At 52.2% G+C, this 22970-nt stretch overlaps 1 protein-coding gene across 6 annotated transcripts in view; it reads left to right on the top strand.

The window, feature by feature from the left end:
• Positions 1 to 290: 290 nt before the first annotated feature.
• The window catches only part of LTBP1 (latent transforming growth factor beta binding protein 1), a 479251-nt gene continuing 456571 nt past the window's right edge, over positions 291 to 22970 (top strand). For all 6 annotated transcript variants that reach the window (XM_033176072.1, XM_033176071.1, XM_033176068.1 and 3 more), the window contains exons 1-2: positions 291 to 924; positions 1990 to 2060. In XM_033176072.1, the coding sequence (XP_033031963.1) occupies positions 437 to 924; positions 1990 to 2060 (559 nt within the window). In that variant the 5' untranslated portion in view covers positions 291 to 436. The remainder of the gene's footprint in view (positions 925 to 1989; positions 2061 to 22970) is intronic.

The following is a 22970-nucleotide window of genomic DNA, read 5'->3' as shown; positions in this document are numbered from 1 at the left end:
TCACGTCTGCCGGAGATTGGCTGCTCAGGTCTGACACTAGGGGCCACGGGAGAGAAACTTTTAAAAGACTTCGCCGCCGGGGCTGCTTCGGAGTGTCCCGCGCGCTCTCGCTCGCTCTCGGCCACCCTCGCCGGGCCCCGCCGCGGCGCGCGCTGCACCCCGGGTCGGCCGCCCGGACCCTCACCTTGCACGGCCCGCTCCCCTCGCCCCTCCCCGCTCCCCGGGCTCCGCGCTCCCCACCCCCACGCCCGCTCCCTGCTCCTCGCCACAATCGGCCGGGGTCTGGGGCCGCTCAGCTGCCCGCAGAGCCTCCTCCCGCCTTTCCCGAGCTCTCCGCAGCTCTCGGGGGAGCTTGAACGCGCGGGGAAAGGCGAGCCGCACGGCCGGGGGAGGGGGCCGGACCGCGCGCGGCCGGTCGCGCCGGCTGGGGCCCGCGATGGCGGGGGCCTGGCTCAGGTGGGGGCTCCTGCTCTGGGCAGGACTGCTCGCGTCGTCGGCGCACGGCCGGGTGCGGAGGATCACCTACGTGGTGCACCCGGGCCCCGGCCTGGTAGCGGGCGCCTTGCCCCTGAGTGGGCCCCCGCGTTCGCGGACCTTCAACGTCGCGCTCAACGCCAGGTACAGCCGCAGCTCGGCGGCTGCGGGCGCCCCCAGCCGCGCCTCCCCCGGGGTCCCCTCGGAGAGGACCCGGCGCACGAGCAAGCCTGGCGGCGCGGCCCTGCAGGGGCTCAGATCGCCGCCGCCGCCAGAGCCGGCGCGTCCCGCGGCCCCCGGCGGGCAGCTCCACCCCAAGCCGGGCGGCCACCCGGCAGCCGCCCCGTTCGCCAAACAAGGCAGGCAAGTCGTGCGCTCCAAGGTGCCGCAGGAGACCCAGAGCGGCGGGGGCTCCAGGCTGCAGGTTCACCAGAAGCAGCAGCTGCAGGGGTAAGCCCACACCCCCTTCCGCTCGCCAGCTTTGCGCGCGCCGCCCGCTGAGGGACCTGCGGGGTCAGGGCCACTCGGAGCCCGCGGTGGCCGGGGCGGTTGCGCGCGGTGGGTCGGCTTTCTCTCCCCGCCACCGCCTGCGCTGAGCGCCGCGGGAAGAGCGGAGTGCGGGGAAGCCCAGGGACTTTTACTGACGTGAAACTCCGAGTGCATTGTTACCGAGCTGCGGGTAAACACAAAAGGCATTTCTGCCTGGGGCGTAACCTTCTGCGCGTAAACCCAACCGCTCCTAGAGGATGGGCGTAAACTTGAGGTCACTACAGTTTAATCCCTCAGCATCAATTAAACTGCAACTGAGTTTTAATTTTGGTCTAGCTAATGAAAAAAATGTTTCGAGGGCAGGCTATCCGTAAAGATCCAGCTCCCGTTCTGCGGCCTGGAACTTTTCAGTATCAGAGAAATCATGGGCTTGGACTTCCTCGCACCTGTGGAGTCTGCTTTCCTGTGGTGGGGTATCTTGGTATTGATAAAAGTTTTGGTTGGAATGTTTCTGTTATTGGGCGCTCATAGTCTCTTGTCTTCGTGGGCCTCCTGTTTCCCCCAATTCGTCTCAGGTTGGGGTGTAGGGGAAAACTTGTTTTGCTTAATTGGCATGTTTTTTTTCAGGGGTGATACCAGGCCATGTGACCTCACTCCTTTTTGGACAGTTCTCTCTGAAACTCATTTCCAATTTAAAATGTTGGCCCAGATAATAGAAAAAATAAATTTGGCGCTACTGTAATTTGGGGGTAAGAAAACCATTTGTTGGGCCCTTGTCCTCTCTTCTTGTATAGCCCTAGGTTATGCAGGCTTTTTGGTTCTCCCAGCATTCCCTGATATATGTATGGGCCTTGCCCCTCTGCTTGGGCAGCTTTGGGTTGGGCATCCAGGGTACCTGTTAGGACTCTGTCTCATCCAAAGGGTTGCAGAAGCTGGAGGCTGGCCTTTCTGGAACATGCTGGAAGCTTGGGTTCTTGGGAAGGGAGTCTTTCTGCTGCTGGACTCAGTGATCTTGCTTTGTTTCAGGGTCAATGTCTGTGGAGGGCGGTGCTGTCATGGCTGGAGTAAGGCCCCTGGCTCCCAGAGGTGCACCAAACGTAAGTTGCCATGTTCACAGTGGTCCTGCACAGTAGGCAAAGGGTGGGGGGTGTCCACATGGGGGCATCTCGCAAGGGCCACTTGAAAGGGCTCGGGAGAAGTTGAAGTCTGAAATACAATCCATCCATTACCTGCAGGCTTCGTTACCACCTAGGAAGGGCTGGGTCAGGGTAGTGTTAGTATCAATGCCAGCAGCAATGCATTGCATTCAAGATTTCTCTGAACTCAACAGAGATATTCATCACTCTGGCACATCTGTGAATCAGGAGCTAGGAAAAAAATTCCATTTGAGGATATGCCATATGGCAGAACCAATGTAATTAATTTGAACATGACACCAACAAATGAAAGACATTCTTTACGGTGATGGCGGGAGGGGATTGGGGAGTAGAGGGCCCTATTCTGGAGTAAAACAGCAATAGTTTTTATAGCTTCCTGAAAACAGCAACCAGAATCCTTCATCCTTGAGGCCTGATGGTTTTCTAGAATGCGCTTCTCTGCTGCTCTTCAGAACTGATAGGTGGGGTTCTCTGCAGTGCTTCTGCAGTTCACATGCATGCCCAGCAGTGTTTTAAAAAAATGTGTTAATGATGCATATAGATTTGAGAACACTGGAAAATTTTTCTCCTATGCATTGTGAAGTTAAGGATCAGGTTAAATGTATTCTGAGGCTCTTCTTGACGAATTGATGCTATTGGGTGCTCATTGGACATAAAGGAGTCTTACCTTCCCCCTCAGAAAAAGTGAAGCATTCTTAGTTGTTCTTTGCGTAGAGACCGAGGCATTCCTATGTGGATTGGAATTGTTCAAAATTTCTGATGCTTGGATTTTGAAATACAGGTGGATGAATTTAAAAAATTTCGGATACAGTCAATCTAGTGACCTTGTTTGTGGAAAAATGTCTTCAATCCTGAAGGAAACAGAAGGGCTTTGGCATAATGGCCTTACTTTTGTAAAAAGGTGAATGTCCACAGGTTTTATAATGTCGTATGATCAAGCAGTAATTACAGACATGAACAGCCTTCTGACTATCAAATTCAAACCACTAGATCAGAAATGCTCAGGGTTCTAGGCATTTTAGATGAAGTCATAATTTTTCACTTTTTAAGTTCTTAAATTATACTTGTCAGAAATGTATTAGCATTTGTTTAGAATTTAGCATTGCTCAGGCCAAATGCCATGCCCTCCCCTCCCCTCAGTAACTCATTCTGTCCAAAACCTGATATGGTATGGTTTGCCTGTAACATGGAGATAACTCATCCGTTACAGCACCAATGCAATGAGATATTGCTGTGTAAAGATTAAAAATACATTTAATCTTTATACTGGTGCAATGGCTCACATCTGTAATCCCAGCACTTTGGGAGGCTGAGGCAGGTGGATCACTTGAGGAGTTAGAGATGAACCTGGGCAACATGGCAAAACCCCATCTCTATTAAAAAAAAAAAAAATTAGCTGGGTGTGGTAGTGTGTGCCTGTAATCCCAGCTACTGGGGAGGCTGAGGCAGAAGAATCGCTTGAACCCAGGAGGTGAAGGTTGCAGTGAGCTGAGATCGCTCTACTGCACTCCAGCCTGGGTGACAATGACTCTGTCTCAAAAAAAAAAGTATTACCCAGGCATGGTGGCGCATGCCTGTAATCCTAGCTACTCAGGAGTCTGAGTCAAGAGAATTGCCTGTACCTGGGTCGGGGAGATTGCAGTGAGCAGAGATTGTGCTGGGCGGTGCAGAGACTCCATCTCAAGAAAAGAAAAGAATTCAGAGCAAGATTTTACAGATAGGTAGAAGCTCCTTGATGCCTGTTGGAGAGAATGCTCTAAGGCTTTAATAAGTTTGCTTGGCAAATGATGCAGTTGAGTGCCCTCTCTGGAAAGAGGATAGGCCCCCATTTTCAGGTTGCCTGGGGATTCAGGGATCCAAAGATGTCCTAGAAGATCCCAAGATGCTCCAGATCTCGGGGAATCACCTCATGGCTTCCTGCTTCTCCAGGCAAGAGAGGCAAAGACGTGTGTGTGCCTAGGTTTAGCTGGGTTTGCCCCCTGGTAAACCAGAGAGAGATCACAGAAGACTGCTGATCAGAAAAATCAGTGTTGAAGTTACTTACAGGGCTCTAGAGGAAGTTGCTGTATTGGTTTAATCTTACGATACCTACAACCAATGCTTCTAGCGTTTGGCTTAAGTTTTCCTACCAGCTTCTAGGAGGTAGCCCTTGGACAACACCAGGATCTATGTGACGTCACTTTCCTTTTCTATGGTTCTCAGCGTTCAGAAGATTAGCCTTCCTGTACTTCCCAGTTTAACAAATGAATTTAGGTACAAATGCTAGAAACTTAATTCACAGCTTTCTTCAGAAATAATTGTGTTTTTAAAAGGCATGCTGGGGTAGGTCAGCGTGCAATCCAAAATAATGTATCTCTGAGATGGATATTTAAAATAGGGGACTTACTTTGCATGTGTCTGGGAGATCCGGAGAGCTGAGAGAGCCTTCTGCCTTCACATGGGACCACTGGGGCTGCTGCTGATGCTGTAAACCTTGTGTCCATGGCTGAGTAGTGTGATGCCAGGAAAGACTCCTGGCTTTGGGGCCAGAAGACCTGAATTCAAATGCTGAAACCCTCACTGGCTATGTGGCCTCCGGGAGTTCACTTGACCTGTCTGGCCTATATTTTCCCATTCAGAAATGCCTGTGCTAAAACCTTACCTTCTTTGTAGGATGGTTACACGTATCAAGATGAAAAAAATGGGTATGAAAGCCTTGATGAAACCAGAAAGATTAATATTAGAGATTAGTGTTGGATCAAGCCAAGTAAATTCTTATCGATGACTTGGTTTTCTTCTATTTGTGGTTTCTTTCTCTCACCTCCTTATTATGCTGAGATTGAACAATTACACTTGGGTATGGTCTATTACACATAAGAATACAAAAACCAATGATATGCCCACATGAAGTTCCCCCTTATAATAGTCATCATAAAATGTGCGTGTACATTTAAATGTATAACCCAGGATGTCTTCTAATTGTCATTACACATTGAAGATAATGAAGAATTTGAGTTTATGTAGGTCATGTCCAATTGATGCAAAAAAAATTTCTGTTTAAGCGATTGGAAGTGTTCATGTTGTTCAGTATTTGCCTAATCCAGTGAAGAAAATAAGGTATCCCTTTGAGCAAGTCTGGATTGTTTTTAGTTGATTGAAACCTAATTTAAATGGACCATGATCAAATGCTTCTGAAGACTAAAGACTTAGTGAACCTTAAATTGCAAATCAGAGAGATGTGAACAAGCAAGCGGCAGACCCACACAGGGGCAAAGAATAGATTCGTGCACTCACCAAGGTGGTCCTCCGGACTTTAGCCACCGAGTCACTATGTAGAGACGCCTGGTTGCATGTTAATGTTGCTTTTCCAGACACCCTTTGTGTGTGGATCCCTAGGAATTGAAATTATAGTGTGGGATGTGTCATTTTAGTTAATACTGGATGACGCTTGGTAGTGTTACCTGTTTTGAACGAAAGAGATGGAGAGATGGACCACTTTTGTGCTCTTTCCAAGGAATTAACATTTAAAGGAAGGTTTTGTGGGTTAGGGACTTTGTCTCCCAAGTGGGGCATTAAACCCCTGATGTGTAACATTTTTGCGTCCTATGATTTTTGTAGTTTTTTTTTTTTTCCTGTGCCCAAACTGAACCTCCCCTCATGCCCTCATTGGTTCTTCCAGTGTTTTCGCCCCCATCTCAGGGTAAGTGCAGGCCAGACAGAGACATTGCCGGTAGGCTCAGCTTTAATGAGAAGACTGGACATGGGAATAGGCAATACAAAAGAATGAAAGAGAGGAGAGTGAGGCTGGGCTGGCAGGGTTATGGGGTAGAGAGAAAAGAGATGATGGCAGATATGAATCCAAAGCGGGTGCCTGGCACGTTGCAGGCCTTCCATACACGCATGGATGGTTCTTTCATTTACTGTTTAGGTTTTACCATGTGCCAGGTTCTATGAATAGAGGAGAAACACAGCCAGCTATAGGGAGTGCAGGTCTGTTTTTACTCACTTAACTCATGGCACATCAAATGACTTGTTCTCTCCTTAGCAAGAAACAGAAAATCGATATTCCATTGCTTTTCCATTGGCATTCAGCCCATGCCTCTTTGGGAGGAAAACCCAACTCTAGACATTTTCCTTAAATTATATGCAAAGGAGACAGAGTCACATGTACCCTTGGTGCTCAGAGACGCAGTGGTGGATGGCATCCTCCAGGAGGGTGTGATGTGGCTGGAGTTCAGGTGACCTAGAGAACTCTCTCAGACTGTCCCCCATCCCTCTTGACTTGGCATCATGCTTGCCAAACTTGGGAGTCGAGCCCAGAGTGATTATATATTTTTTTGTGTGCCTGCTATGGCCATTGACAGCTGCTTTGCCAATAGATCTGCAGTGAGGTTTACCATGGCAACTGCTAGTAGGGCCACCCCAGCCCCCATGTGGGAGGGTCAGCTGGAGAATCTTGTTATGTGGCACAGACAACCTTGGTAAAGAGAGAGGAACCCACAGGTCAAGTTCACACTGGGTCAAGTATGTGTTCTCAAGGCTAGTTAAAATAAACATTTAGGAACCATAAATTCTACATTGTAATAGTGCTTAAACCTTCATGATGAAGCCCTCCTCCAGCCCGTGGGCCTGCTGAGCACACCGCCCGCTCCCTGCCTGCTCTGCTTTATCGGAGTTTTTGCTGCCTAGTGAACCCTTGACCTTTGGGAAGCCCAACTTGTTGAAAGGACCTTTGACAACCACAGGGTTTTGCTATTTCTGACCCTGTTATTTGTTGTCTTGGATATTTCAGACATACCCAAACATGTTCGAGAGCTCAAATTAAATTTTCCTAAAGTGCAGATTTTGCTTCCCAGTCCTTCCTAGCAATGAATAGAGGCGACTTGGAGTGCGAGGGTTATGTCACCACCCTTTTAATATGGACCAAGATCAGGTCTGGCAGAGAGGAGCTGCCGATGGGGTGGGGGTAACTTGTGTGGGTGCTGTGGAGCTTACAGAGAGCGTTTTCTTGATCTTCACACCCTGTGGGTGTCATTGAGGCAGGTATGCTTTATTACCCCTATTCCCAACAGTGGGGCAGTGCTCAGATGCCACTGCAGATCTTGTGGCTCTTCCTACTGCCCTGGGATTCCTGGACATCCAGGGCTGTGACATTCTTTCTTGAGGTCTTGGTCTGAAAACTGTCCTGACAGCCCTCAGTCATCTGGATTGGCTTCCACTGCCTAACTTCGAAGACTTCTTGATTTTCCAAGCTATGTGAATTTTCTCGGCCTTCTGTAACAAGTTCCACAAGCTGGGTGGCTTAGAACAATAGAAATGTGTTGTCTCCGCACTCAGACAAGCGCGCACTCAGGGGGGTGCACACTCAGTGGAGTGCACACTCAGGGGAGTGCACACTCAGGGGAGCACGCACTCGGGAGCGCACACTCAGAGGAGCTCACATTCAGATGAGCACACACTCAGAGAAGCTCACACTCAGGGGAGCGCACACTCAGGGGAGCGCACACTCCGGGGAGCGCACACTCAGACGAGCGCACACTCGGGAGCACACAGAGGAGCTCACACTCAGATGAGCACACACTCAGAGAAGCTCACACTCAGGGGAGCGTACACTCAGAAGAGTGCACACTCAGGGGAGCACACACAGGGGAGTGCACACTCAGGGGAGTGCACACTCAGGGGAGTGCACAGTCGGGAGCGCACACTCGGAGGAGCTCACACTCAGATGAGCGCACACTCAGGGGAGCACGCACTCGGGAGCACGCACTCAGATGAGCACGCACTCAGGTGAGTGCACACTCGGGAGCGCACACTCAGACGAGTGCGCACTTAGGTGAGCGCACACTCAGGGGAGCGCAAACACTCAGACGAGCGCACACTCGGGAGCGCGCGCTTAGGTGAGCGCGCACTCAGACGAGTGCGCACACAGAGAAGCTCACACTCAGAGGAGCGCACACTTGGGAGCACGCACTCCGACGAGCGCGCACACACTCAGAGAAGCTCACACTCAGAGGAGCTCACACTCAGGAGCACACACTCAGACGAGCGCAAACTCAGACGCGCGCACACTCAGGTGAGCGCACACTCAGGGGAGCGCGCAGTCAGACGAGCACACACTCAGGGGAGTGCACACTCAGGGGAGCGCACACTCGGGAGCACACACTCAGACGAGCAGGCACTCAGGGGAGCACACACTCAGGGGAGCGCGCTCTCGACGAGCGCGCACTCAGGGGAGCGAGCACTGAGATGAGCCCACTCTCAGAGGAGCGCACACCCAGGGGAGCGCACACTCAGACGAGCACACACTCAGGGGAGCGCACACTCAGGGGAGTGCACACTCAGACGAGCACACGGGAGCGCACAGAGGAGCTCACACTCAGATGAGCACACACTCTGAGGAGCGCACACTCAGGGGAGCGCACACTCGGGAGCGCGCACTCAGGGGAGCGCGCTCTCAGACAAGCGTGCACTCGGGAGCGCGCACTGAGATGAGCGCGCACTCAGATGAGCGCACACTCAGGGGAGCGCACACTCGGGAGCGCACACTCAGATGAGCGCGCACTCGGGAGCGCGCACTCAGACGAGTGCGCACTCAGGGGATTGCACACTCGGGAGCTCACACTCAGACGAGCACGCTCTCAGACAAGCGTGCACTCGGGAGCGCGCACTGAGACGAGCGCGCACTCAGATGAGCGCACACTCAGGGGAGCGCACACTCGGGAGCGCACACTCGGGAGCGCACACTCAGATGAGCGCACACTCGGGAGCGCGCACTCGGGAGCGCGCACTCAGACGAGTGCGCACTCAGGGGATTGCACACTCGGGAGCTCACACTCAGACGAGCACGCACTCAGGGGAGCGCACACTCAGGAGAGCGCACACTCAGAGGAGCTCACACTCAGATGAGCACACACTGAGGAGCGCACACTCGGGAGCGCACACTCAGGGGAGTGCACACTCAGGGGAGCGAGCACTCAGACGAACGTGCACTCAGGGGAGCGAGCAGTCAGATGAGCCCGCACTTGGGAGCGCACACTCAGGGGAGCGCACACTCAGGGGAGCGCGCACTCAGATGAGCGCACACTCAGTGGAGCTCGCACTCAGGGGAGCGCTCACTCAGACGAGCACGCACTCGGGAGGGAGCACTGAGATGAGCCCACTTTCAGAGAAGCGCACACCCAGGGGAGCGCACACTCAGACGAGCACACACTCAGGAGAGTGCACACTCACGGGAACGCGCACTCAGGTGAGTGCGCACTCAGGTGAGCGCGCGCACTCAGGGGAGCGCACACTCAGGGGAGTGCACACTCAGACGAGCACACGGGAGCGCACACTCAGAGGAGCTCACACTCAGATGAGCACACACTCTGAGGAGCGCACACTCAGGGGAGCGCACACTCAGGGGAGCGCACACTCAGCCAAGAACACACTCAGGGGAGCGTGCACTCAGGGGCGCGCTCTCAGACAGCGTGCACTCGGGAGCGCGCACTGAGACGAGCGCGCACTCAGATGAGTGCACACTCAGGGGAGCGCACACTCGGAGCGCGCACTCGGAGCGCGCACTCAGACGAGTGCGCACTCAGGGGATTGCACACTCGGGAGCTCACACTCAGACGAGCACGCACTCAGGGGAGCGCACACTCAGGAGAGCGCACACTCAGAGGAGCTCACACTCAGATGAGCACACACTGAGGAGCGCACACTCGGGAGCGCACACTCAGGGGAGTGCACACTCAGGGGAGCGAGCACTCAGACGAACGTGCACTCAGGGGAGCGAGCAGTCAGATGAGCCCGCACTTGGGAGCGCACACTCGGGAGCGCACACTCGGGAGCGTGCACTCAGATGAGCGCACACTCAGTGGAGCACGCACTCAGGGGAGCGCTCACTCAGACGAGCACGCACTCGGGAGGGAGCACTGAGATGAGCCCACTTTCAGAGAAGCGCACACCCAGGGGAGCGCACACTCAGACGAGCACACACTCAGGAGAGTGCACACTCACGGGAACGCGCACTCAGGTGAGTGCGCACTCAGGTGAGCGCGCGCACTCAGGGGAGCGCACACTCAGGGGAGTGCACACTCAGACGAGCACACACGGGAGCGCACACTCAGAGGAGCTCACACTCAGATGAGCACACACTCTGAGGAGCGCACACTCAGGGGAGCGCACACTCAGGGGAGCGCACACTCAGCCAAGAACACACTCAGGGGAGCGTGCACTCAGGGGAGCGCGCTCTCAGACAAGCGTGCACTCGGGAGCGCGCACTGAGACGAGCGCGCACTCAGATGAGTGCACACTCAGGGGAGCGCACACTCGGGAGCGCGCACTCGGGAGCGCGCACTCAGACGAGTGCGCACTCAGGGGATTGCACACTCGGGAGCTCACACTCAGACGAGCATGCACTCAGGGGAGCGCACACTCGGGAGCGCACACTCAGAGGAGCTCACACTCAGATGAGCACACACTGAGGAGCGCACACTCGGGAGCCCACACTCAGGGGAGTGCACACTCGGGAGCGAGCACTCAGACGAACGTGCACTCAGGGGAGCGAGCAGTCAGATGAGCCCGCACTTGGGAGCGCACACTCAGGGGAGCGCACACTCAGGGGAGCGCGCACTCAGATGAGCGCACACTCAGCGGAGCACGCACTCAGGGGAGCGCTCACTCAGACGAGCGCGCACTCAGGGGAGCGAGCACTGAGATGAGCCCACTCTCAGAGGAGCGCACACCCAGGGGAGCGCACACTCAGACGAGCACACACTCAGGAGAGTGTACACTCACGGGAACGCGCACTCAGGTGAGTGCGCACTCAGGGGAGCGCACACTCAGGGGAGCGCACACTCAGGGGAGCGCACACTCGGGAGCGCACACTCAGAGGAGGTCACACTCAGATGAGCACACACTCTGAGGAGCGCACACTCAGGGGAGCGCACACTCAGCCAAGCACACACTCAGGGGAGCGCGCACTCAGGGGAGCGAGCTCTCAGACAAGCGTGCACTCGGGAGCGCGCACTGAGACGAGCGTGCACTCAGACGAGCGCACACTCGGGAGCGCACACTCGGGAGCGCACACTCAGAGGAGCTCACATTCAGATGAGCACACAGAGAAGCTCACACTTGGGAGCGCACACTCAGACGAGCGCACACGGGAGCACACAGAGGAGCTCACACTCAGATGAGCACACACTCAGAGAAGCTCACACTCAGGGGAGCGCACACTCAGAAGAGTGCACACTCGGGAGCACACACTCAGGGGAGTGCACACTCAGGGGAGTGCACAGTCGGGAGCGCACACTCGGAGGAGCTCACACTCAGATGAGCGCACACTCAGAGAAGCTGACACTCAGGGGAGCGCACACTCAGAAGAGTGCACACTCGGGAGCACACTCAGGGGAGTGCACACTCAGGGGAGTGCACAGTCGGGAGTGCACACTCGGAGGAGCTCACACTCAGATGAGCGCACACTCGGGAGCACGCACTCGGGAGCACGCACTCAGACGAGCACGCACTCAGGTGAGTGCACACTCGGGAGCGCGCACTCAGACGAGTGCGCACTTAGGTGAGCGCACACTCAGGGGAGTGCAAACACTCAGACGAGCGCACACTCAGGGGAGCGTGCACTCAGGTGAGCGCGCACTCAGACGAGTGCGCACACAGAGAAGCTCACACTCAGAGGAGCGCACACTTGGGAGCACGCACTCCGACGAGCGCGCACACACTCAGAGAAGCTCACACTCAGAGGAGCTCACACTCAGGAGCACACACTCAGAGAAGCGCAAACTCAGACGCGCGCACACTCAGGTGAGCGCACACTCAGGGCAGCACGCACTCAGACGAGCACACACTCGGGAGCGCGCACTCAGGGGACTGCACTCTCAGGGGAGCGCACACAGGGGAGCGCGCAGTCAGACGAGCATACACTCGGGAGTGTACACTCAGGGGAGCGCACACTCGGAGCACGCACTCGGGAGCACGCACTCAGACGAGCACGCACTCAGTGAGTGCACACTCGGGAGCGCGCACTCAGACGAGTGCGCACTTAGGTGAGCGCACACTCAGGGGAGTGCAAACACTCAGACGAGCGCACACTCAGGGGAGCGTGCACTCAGGTGAGCGCGCACTCAGACGAGTGCGCACACAGAGAAGCTCACACTCAGAGGAGCGCACACTTGGAGCACGCACTCCGACGAGCGCGCACACACTCAGAGAAGCTCACACTCAGGGGAGCGCACACTCGAGGAGCTCACACTCAGAGGAGCGCACACTCAGACGAGCGCACACTCAGGAGCGCACACTCAGGGCAGCACGCACTCAGACGAGCACACACTCGGGAGCGCGCACTCAGGGGACTGCACTCTCAGGGGAGCGCACACAGGGGAGCGCGCAGTCAGACGAGCATACACTCGGGAGTGTACACTCAGGGGAGCGCACACTCGGGAGCACACACTCAGACGAGCAGGCACTCAGGGGAGCACACACTCAGGGGAGCGCGCTCTCGACGAGCGCGCACTCAGGGGAGCGAGCACTGAGATGAGCCCACTCTCAGAGGAGCGCACACCCAGGGGAGCGCACACTCAGACGAGCACACACTCAGGAGAGTGCACACTCACGGGAACGCGCACTCAGACGAGTGCGCACTCAGGTGAGTGCACACTCAGGGAGCGCACACTCAGGGGAGTGCACACTCAGACGAGCACACACTCGGGAGCGCACACTCAGAGGAGCTCACACTCAGATGAGCACACACTCTGAGGAGCGCACACTCGGGAGCGCACACTCAGGGGAGCGCACACTCAGCCGAGCACACACTCAGGGGAGCGCACACTCAGGGGAGCGCGCTCTCAGACAAGCGTGCACTCGGGAGCGCGCACTGAGACGAGGGCGCACTCAGATGAGCGCACACTCGGGGAGCGCACACTCGGGAGCGCACACTCAGATGAGCACACACTCGGGAGCGCGCACTCAGACGCGTGCGCACTCAGGGGATTGCACACTCGGGAGCTCACACTCAGACGAGCGCGCACTCAGGGGCGCACACTCAGGGGAGCGCACACTCAGAGGAGCTCACACTCAGATGAGCACACACTGAAGAGCGCACACTTGAGAGCGCACACTCAGGGGAGTGCACACGGGAGTGCGCACTCAGGGGAGCGAGCACTCAGACGAACGTGCACTCAGGGGAGCAAGCAGTCAGATGAGCCCGCACTTGGGAGCGCACACTCATGGGACCGCACACTCAGGGGAGCGCGCACTCAGGGGAGCGCTCACTCAGACGAGCGCGCACTCAGGGGAGTGAGCACTGAGATGAGCCCACTCTCAGAGGAGCGCACACCCAGGGGAGCGCACACTCAGACGAGCACACACTCAGGAGAGTGCACACTCACGGGAACGCACACTCAGATGAGTGCGCACTCAGGTGAGTGCACACTCGGGAGCGCACACTCAGGGGAGCGCACACTCAGACGAGCACACACTCGGGAGCGCACACTCAGAGGAGCTCACATTCAGATGAGCACACACTCTGAGGAGCGCACACTCAGGGGAGCGCACACTCAGGGGAGCGCACACTCAGCCAAGCACACACTCAGGGGAGCTCGCACTCAGGGGAGCGCGCTCTCAGACAAGCGTGCACTCGGGAGCGCGCACTGAGACGAGCGCGCACTCAGATGAGCGCACACTCAGGGGAGCGCACACTCGGGAGCGCACACTCAGACGAGTGCGCACTCGGGATTGCACACTCGGGAGCTCACACTCAGACGAGCACGCACTCAGGGGAGCGCACACTCAGGGGAGCGCACCCTGAGAGGAGCTCACACTCAGATGAGCACACACTGAGGAGCGCACACTCGGGAGCGCACACTCAGGGGAGCGCACACTCAGGGGAGTGCACACTCAGGGGAGCGAGCACTCAGACGAACGTGCACTCAGGGGAGCGAGCAGTCAGATGAGCCCGCACTTGGGAGAGCACACTCAGGGGAGCGCACACTCAGGGGAGCGCGCACTCAGATGAGCGCACACTCAGCGGAGCACGCACTCGGGAGCGCTCACTCAGACGAGCGCGCACTCGGGAGCGCGCACTCAGATGAGCACACACTCGGGAGCGCACACTCCGGGGAGCGCACACTCACGAGCACACACTCAGGAGAGTGCACACTCACGGGAACGCGCACTCAGATGAGTGCGCACTCAGGGGAGTGCACACTCAGGGGAGCGCACACTCAGGGGAGTGCACACTCAGACGAGCACACACTCGGGAGCGCACACTCAGAGGAGCTCACACTCAGATGAGCGCACACTCTGAGGAGTGCACACTCAGGGGAGTGCACACTCAGGGGAGCGCACACTCAGCCAAGCACACACTCGGGAGCGCGCACTCAGGGGAGCGCGCTCTCAGACAAGCGTGCACTCGGGAGCGCGCACTGAGACGAGTGCGCACTCAGATGAGCACACACTCGGGAGCGCGCACTCAGATGAGCGCACACTCGGGAGCGCACACTCGGGAGCGCACACTCAGAGGAGCTCACATTCAGATGAGCACACACTCATAGAAGCTCACACTCGGGAGCGCACACTCCGGGGAGCGCACACTCAGACGAGCGCACACTCGGGAGCACACAGAGGAGCTCACACTCAGATGAGCACACACTCAGAGAAGCTGACACTCAGGGGAGCGCACACTCAGAAGAGTGCACACTCGGGAGCACACACTCAGGGGAGTGCACACTCGGGAGTGCACAGTCGGGAGCGCACACTCGGAGGAGCTCACACTCAGATGAGCGCACACTCAGGGGAGCACGCACTCGGGAGCACGCACTCAGACGAGCACGCACTCAGGTGAGTGCACACTCGGGAGCGCGCACTCAGACGAGTGCGCACTTAGGTGAGCGCACACTCAGGGGAGCGCAAACACTCAGACGAGTGCACACTCAGGGGAGCGTGCACTCAGGTGAGCGCGCACTCAGACGAGTGCACACACAGAGAAGCTCACACTCAGAGGAGCGCACACTTGGGAGCACGCACTCCGACGAGCGCGCACACACTCAGAGAAGCTCACACTCAGAGGAGCTCACACTCAGGAGCACACACTCAGGAGCACACAGACGAGCGCAAACTCAGACGCGCGCACACTCAGGTGAGCGCACACTCAGGGCAGCACGCACTCAGACGAGCACATACTCGGGAGTGTGCACTCGGGAGTGCACTCTCAGGGGAGCGCACACTCAGGGGAGCGCGCAGTCAGACGAGCATACACTCAGGGGAGTGCACACTCAGGGGAGCGCACACTGGGGAGCACACACTCAGACGAGCAGGCACTCAGGGGAGCACACACTCAGGGGAGCGCGCTCTCGACGAGCGCGCACTCAGGGGAGCGAGCACTGAGATGAGCCCACTCTCAGAGGAGCGCACACTCAGGGGAGTGCGCACTCAGACGAGCACACACTCAAGAGAGTGCACACTCACGGGAACGCGCACTCAGACGAGTGCACACTCAGGTGAGTGCACACTCAGGGGAGCGCACACTCAGGGGAGCGCACACTCAGGCGAGCGCACACTCGGGAGCGCACACTCAGAGGAGCTCACACTCAGATTAGCACACACTCTGAGGAGTGCACACTCAGGGGAGCACACACTCAGGGAAGCGCACACTCAGCCGAGCACACACTCAGGGAGCGCGCACTCAGGGGAGCGCGCACTTGGGAGCGCGCACTGAGACGAGCGCGCACTGAGACGAGCACGCACTCAGATGAGCGCGCACTCAGGGGAGCGCACACTCAGACGAGCGCACACTCAGACGAGCGCACACTTAGGAGCGTGCACTCGGGATTGCACACTCGGGAGCTCACACAGACGAGCGCACACTCAGGGGAGCGCACACAGAGGAGCTCACACTCAGATGAGCACACACTGAGGAGCGCACACTCGGGAGCACACACTCAGGGGAGCGCACACTCAGGGGAGCGCACACTCAGGGGAGTGCACACTCAGGGGAGCAAGCACTCAGACGAACGTGCACTCAGGGGAGCGAGCACTCAGATGAGCCCGCACTCAGGAGCGCACACTCAGGGGAGCGCACACTCAGCAGAGCGCGCACTCAGGGGAGCGCTCACTCAGACGAGCGCGCACTCAGGGGAGTGCACACTCAGGGGAGCGCGCACTCAGACGAGCGTGCACTCGGGAGCACACACTCCTGGGAGCACACACTCAGACGAGCACACAGGTCAGAAGGTCTGCGTTCTCCTAATTTGTTTGCTGCCATTTGAACTCATGTGGGGAATGAAAGAAAGCTGCAATTATCCGCCAACTGCATTTAAAACCAAACAAAACAAACAGGAAAATCAAAATAACGTTGACTCTTCCAACCACTGACGTGTTGTTTAATAATCTAAGCAGCAGTCCTGGAGGCTACCAGACTTACCGAGTTCTACCTGAGAAATAGCCAAGCAAAGTGTGAGAGAAGGGTTAAGAATGGCTTACAATGAGATGCTTCAAATGAAAAGGGAATTATGAGTAAAACTGCACTTGGAAGGGGGATTCAGTTCTCGAAAAGAAGTTGGTATTTTCTAGTCTGCTAGGACCCGCTACCTTGAAATATTTTAAAATCTCAGTAAATAGTTATTGCTGGAAAAAAAAAAAAAAAAAAAGAAATGTGTTGTCTCACAGTTCTGCAGTCCAGAAATCCAATGTCAAGGTGTTGATGGGGTTGCTTCCTTCTGAAGGCAGTTCTAGGCGTCTCTCCTTGGTCTGTAGATGGCCGTCTCTTCCCTGTGTCTTTATACATTGTCTTCTGTGTGTGTCTGTGTCCAAATTTCCCGTTTTTATAAGGACATCAGTCACATTGGATTACCCCCCACCCCCCGCAATGATCTCATTTTGACGTGACTACCTCTGTAAAGAACCTGTCTCCAAAGGTGGTCACATTCTGAGGTACTTGGGGTTAGGACTTCAACACTTTTTTTTTTGTTTTTGTAGGGGGAGTACAATTCAACTCATGATGTAAGCCCATGGATGCCTTGCGCATAGGCTGGAGAGATGGCTATTGAGAGTTGGCTCATTCTGGGGGCACCTGGGAATGCTAGCAGCTGACCCAAGGATGGGTGGGCGGGACTTTGACTGGGCCCCTGCCGAACAGTCTGTGACTGTGAATCTAATTTGGTTACTTTTCTATTGCAGCAGCTCTGGCTGCTCCAGGGGGTGATAGGAGAGATGAGGAATTAGCCACAGGTAATTTTGGTGATGCCTCTGGCCATTTTTACTGGGGCGCTTTTAAAGAGATTCTAGATTAGTGTTTCTTACACGTGAATGTCCAGCGGGACCACTGGAAGGGTTTGTTAAAAATGTTAAAACTTGTTGAATTCAACAAATTGAATCAAAATCTTTGGAGGTTTTTAACAAGCATCCCAAGTTATGCTGATGGAGGTGGCCCACAGTTTGAGAAACTGATCCAGAAGGAACTCAATCCTGGGCAATATTTATGACCCTTTATGTGGGAATTTCAAGGCCAACCTCAACGCTTAACAATTTAGAGAAACCTCTCAAGGCAGGAACCCTCTAAACATTGGGATAGCTTGGATTTGAAGAACGTATGTACAGTCAAAGATTGCCGCACATGCGGTTTTTACATCCAGCTTTTCTTTAGTTAGTTGAATGTTTAATATATATATGTATATTCTTGTGAGAGCTGGAAATTTGCAAAATTGTTGCTGCATCAGTGATTACATAGAGTGCCTTTTAAAAAAGATTTAAATGCTGTGGAACACTTGGGTGTTTTTTTCCACTAAAATTTTTTTTTTTAGTTACAAAATTTTTAAAGTACACACAAACATAGAAGCTGCCCATCAGGGTCATGTTTTTAAAAGCTCCATGATGTGGTAGTTAACTACAATGATTTATACATAAAGGAGAAACTGGTCTTATCTTTCTCCAAATGCATGTTTTACTAATGGTTTCCTGCTTTCTTAGTGGAGAGAAAATATTACATAATTTGTTGGTGTGACACAAATTGGTTGTTTTGGTACTTATGGAAAAATACATCAGGGCTGTATTTGCAAGCATACCTCAGATATGGAGGGTTCAGTTCCAGCAAATATCTCAATAAAGTGAGTCACACAAATTTTTTGGTTTCCCAATGCATGTAAAAGTCATGTTTATACTATATTGTAGACTATTAAGTGTACAATAATAGCATTATGTCTAAAAAGACAAGTGTATACCTTAATTAAAAATATTTTATTACTAAAAAATGGAAAGATCATGTGAGCCTTGAGTGAGGCATCATCTTTTTGCTAGTGGGAGGTCTTGCCTTGATACAGATGGTTGCTGAAAGTTGGGGTGGCTGTGGCACTTTCTTTAAAATAAGAAGATAATGGAAGTTTGCTGCACTAATTGACTCTTCCTTTCATGACAACTTTCTCTGTAGCATACAGTGCTGTTTGATAGCATTTGACCCACTGTAGAACTTCTTTGAAAATTGGAGTCAGTCTTCTCAAACCCTACTGCTGCCTTATCATCTGTTTATATAAAATTGTAAATTCTTTGTTGTCATTTCAACAATGCTCACAGCATCTTCACCAGTGTTAGATTCCATCTCAAGAAACCACCTTCTTTGCTCATTTATAAGAAGCAGCTCCTCATCTGTTCAAGTTCAAACATAAGATTGCAGCAATTCAGTCCTATCTTCAGGCTCCATGTTTAATTCTCTTGCTATTTCCACTGCCTCTCCGTGACTTCATCCAATGAAGTCTTGAACTTCTCCAGGTCATCCATTGGGGTTGGAATCAGCTTCTTCCAAACTCCTGTTAATGTGGATACTTTAATCTCCTCCCATAAATCATGAATGTTCTTAATGGCATCTAGAACAGTGAATCCTTTCCAGAAGGTTTTCAATTTACTTTGCCCAAATCCATCAGAGGAATCACTATCTATGACAGCTATAGCCTTATGAAATGTATTTCTCAAATAAGAAGACTTGAAGTTGAAATTACTCTTTGACCCATGGACTACAGAATGGATGATGTTTTAGCAGGCATGAAAATAACATTAATCTCCATGTACATCTCCATCACAGCTTACAGGTGACCAGGTGCATAGTCAGTGAGGAGTAATATTTTGAAAAGAACCTTTTCTGAGCAATAGGTCTCAACAGTGGGGTTAAAACATTCAGTTAACCATGCTGTAAACACATGGACTGTTATCCAGTCTTTGTTGTTCCATTTACAGAACACAGGCAAAGCAGATTTAGCATAATTCTTAAGGGCCCTGAGATTTTTAGAATGGTAAATTAGCACTGGCTTCAACTTAAAGTCACCAGCTGCATTAGCCCCTAAAAGGAGAGTCAGCCCATCCTTTGAAACATTGAGGCCAGGCATTGACTTCTCAGTTTTCTTCAATAACTTTTTCTTTGCAGTCACAACTTGGCTAACTGGTGTAAGAGGTCTAGCTCTTGACCTATCTTGGCTTTCTACATGCCTTCCTCACTTAGCTTTTGATTTACAGTGAGAGATTTGTGAGTCTTCCTTTCACTTGAGCCCTTAGAGGCCATTGTAGGGTTATTAATTAGCCTGACTTCAATATTGTTGTGTCTCAGGGAATAGGGAAGCCCTGGGAAAGGGAGAGAGATAAGGAAACAGCTGGTCAGTAGAGCAGTCAGAACACACACAACATTTCTCAATTAAGTTTTCTGTCTTATATTGGGTACGACTTGTGGTGCCCCAAAACAATTACAATGGTAACATGAACGATCACTGATCACATATCACCGTAACAGATACATTAATAATGAAAAAGTGTGAAATATTATGAGAATTTCCAGAATGTGACACCGAGACAGAAAGTGAGCATTTGCTGTGGGGAAAATGTTGCCAGTAGACTTGTTGCATGCAAGATTGTTACAAACCCTCCATTTGTAAGAAACACAGTGTTTGCGAAGTGCGGTACAGTGAAGCAACATAAAATGAGGTCTGCCTGTATATGTAGATACTGATATGTGTCTATTAATTTTCCCTGCCTGTTACGGATTGAGCACATCATGTAGAGACAGTCCATTAGATACTGAAATTCTGTGTATACATTGCCATCGAGACCCCAAACTGTGTGGTTATAAGAAGGAAGTGCCACTGCTTTCTGGTCTCCTCTCCCTTCTATCTTACCTGCTTTTGTTGCCTTTCTCCTATTCCTTCCCTTACTTGGTCTCAGTTTGGCTTTGAATGAGAGGCAGTATGGCTCAGTGGTTGGAAGTTCAGTCTTTGGAATTAGAATACGGAGCTCCTAATTGACCTTAATACTTCCTCCCTGTGTGACCTTGGACAGTCAAGCTTGAGACCTGGAGCAGGGCTAAGTTAACTCCATTCACAAAATAGGAATAATGATGGTCTCTGTAATCATCCAGGGGCTTGCTAGGGGGCTGCATTAGGTAATCCATTAAAAGTGCATAGAGAGCAGGGCCCCTGCACAGTAGTTGACAGAAATGAGCTCTCAGCACCTTTCATTTGTCTGCTCAGGACCACTTCCTCCTGGGCACCACTGCTTCTTCCATGTCCCTCTTCTAAGATCCTTGGGGGCTGATCCTGTTTGGTGCTCCCTAAGCAGACTCTGTTTGATGCTCCCTAAGCACTCTGATTTCACTCTCAGTTGGCTCTGGGTATGGCTGAGCCAAGTGGAAGAGGCATCTGTCCCCTCATCAGTGTTGAGCTCCTGGGAAGCAGGTCCCTTGCTTTGCCACAGTACAAGTGCCACAGTACAAATGCTACCTAGGAATAGAATAGAATTGAGTTGAACTAGCATCTCTGATTTTGCTGTGTTGCTAATGCTGTCCTCTAAATACTATAGAAAGAATGCTTTCTCTTTTCTTTGTTTACTCTCACCTTTTGGCCATAATTTCCACTTGCTTTTCTTTCCTGCATTTTGTCTTTGTACTTTTCCTTGCCTAGCAGACACTGCTGATTGTGACAGCTTTTTCAAGGGCACAGCACCTTACTCTGTTTCCTCCTGCCTTTGCTCTGTAAGGCTGCTCTGGCATGGCCCAAACTTTGAGATGACTTTTCCTTTCTCCCTGCCAATTTCACAGTCTTTCTGTTCAACATCATCATCTGATAGAGATTTGGGACTAAGTAAAATGAATGTTGTATGATTTTCCCTGTAATTTTAGATCCCCATATACTGCTCTTGGCCAACTATGCTATTCCCTGTGGCTTTTTTACTCCACCACGTTTGAGTAATATTGTTGGCATGGACATAAGTAAACAGTTTGAAAATGTCGTGTTTTGTAAACTAGAAGATGGATGGGCTGGTTTTTTAATACATGCTCTTGGTTCTGCTGGGCCAAAGGAAAGATGAATTTGGTCAGTGGATGAGAAGATGAATTGGAGGAAGGTGTTGCTATCTGAAGTTGATGTGGCCAACTTTACTGAACTAGTGAGATCAGTTATTTAGAGGTGAAAACTGAGTGGCTGGAGGTGACTCTTCAGAGGGATTTGGATAATGCAGTTAGACGGAATTTTTATAGAGGAGATAGCTTGCTACCAGTAAGAGGCCACCAACCAAAAATATCATAATAAAGTAAGGAAAATAGAAGGATAAGGATCTTTTGTCTTTGTAAATTTAAACATGTTTTTATTTTCTTTGTGGGATTACCAGACAATTCCAGTGTGGCTTTTAATCTTTCATGAACTTCATTTTATTATTGCTATATATATGTGTGTGTGTATATATATGTGTGTGTGTGCATATATATATATGTGTGTGTGTGTGTGTGTGTGTATTTGAGATGGAGTCTTGCTTTGTCACCCAGGCTGGAGTGCAGTAGCATGATCTCAGCTCACTGCAGCCTCCTGGGTTCAAATGATTCTTCTGCCTCAGCCACCTGAGTAGCTGGGATTACAGGCATCTGCCACCACACCTGGCTAATTTTTGTATTTTTAGTAGAGACGGGGTTTCACCATATTAGCCAGGCTGGTCTTGAACTCCTGACCTCAGGTGATCTACCTGTCTTGGCCTGCCAGAGTGCTGGGATTGCAGGTGTGAGCCACTACACCCAGCCTATTATTGCTATTTTTAATTAAAATGTGGAGTCTCCATCCTCCCATATGCATTTCATGTTCACACCATAGCAAGCAGACAGTTAACACTTAGCATCTTCAAAATATGATTATTGTAAAAGCTATGTAAATTAGCTGAGACTTATCATTTTACCTTCATAAATCATTTACTACAGTGATTCAAGGGTGAGGATACTCCTGCCTCTTCAATGGCTGTGAAACTTCAAGCAGATTAATGACCTCCTCTGAGACTTTTCTCAACCTTCAGATGGGAAGAGTGCCCTCATCACACAACTTCATTCATGTTGTTGTTGTGAATATGAGGCATACAAATCTTCTTTGCTCCGAAGGCTTGTCCCATTGCATCATAGACATTTGTGTATTGTCTGGCGTTCCTGCTCTGTGAGGGCAGGGATTATACTATAGCCATCTTTTTGTCTTCGGTGCCCGGTAAGCATGTGCACCTTTATGGAATCAATGAATGAATGAATGCATGATTCATTTGTTGTACTTTCACCAAGCTCCTATATACTAGGTTTTGGTACACAGAAAGTGTTAAGATGACTTTTTGTTTCTCCCTGCCAATTTTAGAATCTTTCTGCTAGATATCATCATCTGATAGAGATTTGGGACTAAGTAAAATGAATGTTGTATGATTTTTCCCTCTAATTTTAGATCCCCAGGTACCATGTACTTGAAAAAACTAAAACAGGGTCATAGGTTAGAGAGTGATAGGAGCTGGAATTGGAGGTGGGGAGAGGGCTGAAAGAAGGTCTCTATAGAAAGTGACATGTGAGGCCTGTGTGATATGAAAGGGTCTGAGAGAAGAGTATTTTAG

The sequence above is a fragment of the Trachypithecus francoisi genome, unplaced genomic scaffold (assembly GCF_009764315.1).
Source record: "Trachypithecus francoisi isolate TF-2019V2 unplaced genomic scaffold, Tfra_2.0 Lachesis_group17, whole genome shotgun sequence".
Classification (NCBI taxonomy): Eukaryota; Metazoa; Chordata; class Mammalia; order Primates; family Cercopithecidae; genus Trachypithecus; species Trachypithecus francoisi.
The sequence above is the reverse complement of the archived record's forward strand: the minus strand, read 5'-3'. Positions and strand labels throughout refer to the sequence as shown.